General features: G+C 38.0%; 1 protein-coding gene across 1 annotated transcript; it reads left to right on the forward strand.

Moving 5' to 3' along the window:
* The first annotated feature begins 4,250 nt into the window (after positions 1-4,250).
* Positions 4,251-5,104, forward strand: LOC112785866 (uncharacterized). Its single transcript, XM_025829288.1, has 2 exons — positions 4,251-4,472; positions 4,589-5,104. Exons 1-2 carry the CDS (start codon positions 4,251-4,253, stop codon positions 5,102-5,104), a joined length of 738 nt encoding a protein of 245 aa, XP_025685073.1.
* The last annotated feature ends 1,182 nt before the right edge of the window (positions 5,105-6,286 follow it).

Raw genomic sequence — 6,286 nt, forward strand, 5'->3', positions numbered from 1 at the left:
AATTTTTTACATTCCATATTGTATCTTTGACAGCATGAGTCTCTAAACCCCAGAGTTAGGGGTGAGGAGCTCTGCTATGTTTCAATGGATTAATGTAATTACTACTCTTTTATATTCAATCACGCTTGATTCTATTCTAAGATACTCATTCGTACTTCAATATAGAGAGTGTGATGATCCCTGACACCCATCATTATTCTCAATTATATGAATGCGTGCTTGACAACCACTCCCGTTCTATCTGAGCTCAACGTAGTCATTGGGCGACAACTTGAGTGCGTATCTCTTGGGTTTCTGATCCACGGACCGAGTCCAGAGGTTAGAACCTTCGTGGTATAGGCTAGAACCAATTGGCAGCATTCCTGGGATCCGAAAAGTCTAAACCTTGTCTGTGGTATTTCGAGTAGGATCTGGGAAGGGATGACCGTGACGAGCATTAAACTCCCGAATGTTGGGCGCAGTGACAGTGTGCAAAAGGATAAAGGTTTTATTCTGACGCTAGTGGGCACCGACAGATGATTAGCCGTGCGGTAGCTGTACATGGTATTTTTCATCCGAGACAAGAAATTCGACAGTTGACTAGCTGTGCAGAGACCGTACCTGGTATTTTTCATCTGAGAGGATCATACAGCTTGCCATTGAAAGAAGCCATGCGTGTTTGGAGAAGAAGACAATAGGGAAGCTGAGATTCAGACAACAGAGCATCTCTGGAACCTCAGCCTATTTCTCATAACTGAATAACATGTACTATTTATTTCATGTTATTTATTTTTCATAAATACAATCATTCTTATCATTAATCTCCTGACTAAAATTTACAAAATAACCATAGCTTGCTTCAAGCCGACAATCTCCGTGGTATCGACCCTTACTCACGTAAGGTATTACTTGGACGACCCAGTGTACTTGCTGGTTAGTTGTGCGAATTTGTGAAAAGTGTAATCACAATTTTGTGCACCATGTATCATGCACACCCTCTTAAGTTTGCAATCACAATGTCTCTGTTTCCTGTGCCTTGATGATTATTTTGCTTGCTTAAACACATGTACTACTAACATTTCATTGTGTAAGACATTCATGATCCATCCTGGCCTCATAGCCATTATTCTAATTGTTGCTTGAGGATGAGCAAGCATTATGAGTTTGGCAAGGGAAGAGGAAGAATGGGAGGAAAATGACAATAATAGAGAAGATGAATTACAAGGTTGTAAAGTTCCTTTTCCTCTCATTTATTTTAAGCACTTTAAATTGCATGATTGTCTTTATCTTCTCTGTATGCATGTGTAGTATGAATAAGCATAGCCTAAATTTTGATTTGCAACATGTTGCTGTGACATTATGACTACCAACTTGAGTTTTGTAAAGTTCAAAGCAGTAAAGTATCATGATCATAAACAAACAAGGAATTAAAGAAGAAGTTAGCATGTGCATACAAGTTTTGGAAAGCTATTATGATTAATTGTTGCTCAATTGCATTGGATTTTATTTAATTGAAGTTTTCATCTAGGACACTTTGTGAAATCTTTGGAAATCATGAAAACTTTGAGAAAGCAATTGCAATTAAGACAAGAAAAGAAAAAGGGAAAGAATGAGAAAGCTGAAGGCTCTGAGTACCAATGGCAATTAAGTTGTTAAGTACTTGTGGTGTTTATGTATCAAGCAAAAAGTTTGAAAACAAAACACTTAGAAGTCAAGGTTAGGCTCAAGTACAAAAAGCACTCCCTCAAAGCTCAAGGCTCTGAGCATCAATGATTAGAGAGTCAAGAAAAGAAACAAATGTGCTTAATGAAGTCCTCTAATTAAATGCTTGTTGTAGCTAAGGGAAAACTTATGTGTTTAATAGATCTATTCACTACCAGAAGGGGGTTTAGATCTACTTGAATCTCTATGTGAGCCTTGGAAGAGGGATTATAGAATTCAGTTTGAAGCTCTTTCCCTCACAACTCTTTTGATCAATAAATTCCCGGTTTGAATTGAGATCCTGAGAGCTTGTGTGGCTTATGGATTAGAGAATTAAACTTAACCTCTTCTCATGAACAATTAGATCAAGGAATTGACAATTGATTGTGTTAAGAGAAATTGAGTTGCCAAGGAATTGGGATTCAATTATTACAATCCGCCATAGATCTACTTCATATGATTGAGAATGAAGTTGAAACCCATTGATTCATGACGGTTTATGATATCTACAATCCCTAATGAATCATACCCATTATCTTTCTTCCACTTAATTGCTTTGAATTTCTAGTTTTCTTTGATTTTCAGTGCCCCGAACCCATTTACAATTCATGCAATTTACTTTTCATAGCCATTTACATTCTTGCTTTTACTTTCTTGCCATTTAAGTTTCAGCTCTATAGTTTCTTGTCATCTAACTTTCCGCCATTTACCTTTCACAATTTACTTTCAGCTCTCTATTCTTCAGCAATTTAAATTCAGTATAGTTACTTTCTTTGTCAATTACATTCTGTTCATTCAATTACACCAAAATCATCAAATATTAGTTTGACTAGATAAATCACCTGACCAAATTTGCTTAATCCATTAATCCCTGTGGGATCGACCTCACTCAATAGTGAGTTATTACTTGGCGATTCGATACACTTGCCGAAGGAATTTATGTTGTGCAAATTTCCAGTCATCAAGTTTTTGGCCCCGTTGCTGGGGATTGATTTATATTAACAATGATTAAGTACGTGATAGTCTAGATTAAGCACTTTTCTTTGTTTTTGTTTAAGCATACTAACTGTTTGACACATTATGTCAGCTAATTCTAACACACACTCTAGTAATAGAGTGTTCACTTTTCATTTGGTTTGTCTTTGTGTTGTGTATTCCAGGAGGGAGAAAGGCAACATCAACTTCCTATAATTCTGAGCCAGAGAGAACTCTTCTAAGACTGAGAAGAAAAGCCAGAGGGAAAAGAGTCATCGGTGAAGACGACTCAGAAGAAGACTTGGATCAAGTCTTGGAGGATGAAATGCATGAGGAAGGGGTGGCTAACAATAATGCCCAACCTGCTAGGAGGGTGCTAGCCTCTTATACTATTCCTGATCCTAGGAATTATGGGAGTAGTATACTCACTCCTAATGTACATGCCAAAAATTTTGAGCCTAAACCTCAGCTTAGTACTTTGGTCCAGAATAATGGTCAGTATGGAGGAGGTGCTTTGGAGGACCCTAATCAACACCTATCCGTTTTCCTAAGGATATGTGATACCGTCAAAACTAATGGAGTACACCCAGACATCTATAAGCTACTGCTATTTCCCTTCTCTCTAAGGGACAAAGAAACTCATTGGTTGGAGACCTTCCCAAAGGAAAGCAGCACAAATTGGGATGACTTGGTTAACAAATTTTTAGCCAAGTTCTAGCCCCCTCAAAAAATTATCAAACTCAAGACTGTGGTGCAAACTTTCAGACAATTGGAGGGAGAATCATTGTATGAGGCTTGGGAGACGTATAAAGCACTGATAAGGAGATGTCCTTTATATATGTTCAGTGAATGGGTGATGCTCCAAAACTTCTATCAATGTCTCTCTATGAAAGCAAGAAAAGCACTGGATTATTCTTCAGAAGTGTCACTTAAAATGATGAAAACTCCAGAGGAGGCACATGATCTCATTGACATGGTGGCTAACAATCAGTACTTCTACTCCTCATAGAGACAAGCAACTCCAAAGAGAGGTGTATATGAGCTTGAGGGTGTGGATGCTATCCTAGCTCAGAACAAGCTAATGCACCAACAAATCCTGCAGCAGATGGAAATGAAGGCAAAAAGGATGGATGGACTTCAATTAGCTTCAATCAGCACAACAAGCCAAGCTTCAAACATGAAATGAAGAAAGCTTTGAGGCATACAACAATGAACAGCAGCCTGAGCAAGTCCAATATATGCACAACACAAGCTCTTCCCACAATGATTTCCATGGGGACACATACAATTCCTCATGGAGGAACCATCCCAACTTGAGGTGAAGAGACAATCAGAACTAATGGCAGAAGAACTCCAATCCCAATAACTTTTGCACCACAAACAACCAAAACCATCACCCCACTAACAACAATCCATATAGAAAACCACGAAATAACTTTTCCACATCCACATTCTACCACCAAAATAATTCTTCAAATAACCCAACCAACTTCCATCAACAACCAATATCACATACACAACCCCAGCCATATCAAGTGTCTCAAAGAATCTCTAATCTAGAAATGATGATGGAAAAGCTCATGAAAAACCAAGAGATGGCAAGTAAGAACTATAAAGCATCAATGAGAAACCTTGAAAGACAAATAGGGCAACTATCCAAGCAACCTACTGAGAGACCAATTAATGCCTTCCCCAGTGACACCATCCAAAATACAAAGGAGGAGTGCAAGGTCATACAACTTAGGAATGGTAAAACATTGGGAAAGGACAACAAGGATGCCAGCAAGGAAGAGAAAGAGATTGAGGAAAATGATACGGTTGATCACACAATGAACCACAAGCTCCATGGAAAGGCAAGCAAGTCTCAGAGTCACAAGCACAAGAGAAGAAAGAGCAAGTGAAGCCACATGTTCCTCAACTACCTTACCCTCAGAGGTTGCACAAGGAGATGAAGGATCAACAATTCCCTAAGTTCATAGAAATTTTCTGGAAATTGGAGATCAAAATTCTACTAGCTGAAACCTTGGAACAAATGCCACTTTGTGCAAAGTTTCTCAAAGAACTCATCACCAAAAAGAGGAGCTGGAAGGAGAAGGAAACTGTGATCCTCACCCAGGAATGCAGTGCTATAATCCAAAAAGGGTTGCCACCCAAACTCAAGGATCCAGGAAGCTTTTTCATACCATGCACCATTGGGAACATATCAGTTGACAAAGCATTATGTGACCTGGGAGCAAGCATCAATTTGATGCCACTCTCTATGATGAAGAAGCTATCGATAAAGGAGGTCAAACCCACTAGAATGTCACTACAACTTGCCGATACATCCCTTATAATACCCAATGGAGTGGTCGAGAACCTTCTAGTTAAGGTTGGCAAATTCATTTTCCCTGTGGACTTTGTAATTCTGGACATGGATGAGGACGGAAGTGACTCAATCATTCTTTGAAGACCGTTCCTAGCCACAGCAAGGGCAATTATTGATATGGAAAAAGGTGAAATGATTCTGAGGGTACATGATGAATAGATGATCCTCAATGTTTTCAAAGCAATACAGTACCCTGCTGAAAAAGAAAATTGCATGAGGATTGAGGATAAAGACCCAAGCTGGAAGGAAAAGCCCAAGGAGTCATCTCTAAAACTCATAAGCTCATCCTTGGATGAGAAGAAAGTAAACAAAGGGAGAAAAGGGGTTCAAGAAGTCAGAAAAGCTAAAGAAGAACTACAAGCAAAGACCCTAGTGGTGACAACTAAAAAGAAAGCTCCCAACATTAAACCCACCAAGAAGGAAGAATCATCAAAAAAGGGGAAGAACAGCAAGAAATGGGTGCCTAAAAGGTGGAAGAATAAGAAGATTCCAACTGAAGCATTCTCACCAGGAGATCAAGTGATACTAATTTACCAATCAATGGAGACAACTCCATACTTTTCTGGATATTATACTGTGAGCAAGATCTTTTCACTTGAACACATAGAAATCATCAAACAGGATACCGGAAGGAAACTCACAGTGAGGGAGACAAATTGAGGCACTATGATCATCAACCTCCTTAACAGGGGACAACCGTCAAGCAAGTGATGTTAAAGAAGCAATTCATGGGAGGCAACCCATGTTTAGATTCTTTACTTTGTGCTTTAGTAATAGTAAATTGTCTTCTTTTATGAATTCAAAACTTTCAAAAACAATTTGACATTTGCATTAGGCGAGTTCATTAAGCATACGATCAAATTTTAAGTTTGGTGTGCCTAGAGGCACCCTAAGATGATTTCATGCATAATGAACATATATATATATATATATATATCTTAGGATGTTTACTTAATCATTTTTGTAGTACATAGCTAAACATTAAGTTTGGCGTTCCCCCGTATGCTACATGTATGGATTGTTTAAGTTTTGAATTTCATGAAGGAATTAGTTTTAAGTAAGTTTGTTTATGAATTTTCCTAATCTTTCATTCCCGCCACTAATTTCAATTTTATTTTAATTTGTTTGAAAAGGGAATTGATGAGCAGATATTTTATACGCTTTTTGACATCATTTTCATATAGTTTTTAGTAGTTTTTGTTTAGTTTTTATTGAGTTTTTATAGGTTTTAGTGTTAAATTCACATTTTTGGATTCTACTATG

This window comes from Arachis hypogaea, chromosome 20, assembly GCF_003086295.3.
Source record: "Arachis hypogaea cultivar Tifrunner chromosome 20, arahy.Tifrunner.gnm2.J5K5, whole genome shotgun sequence".
NCBI classification, from domain to species: domain Eukaryota; kingdom Viridiplantae; phylum Streptophyta; class Magnoliopsida; order Fabales; family Fabaceae; genus Arachis; species Arachis hypogaea.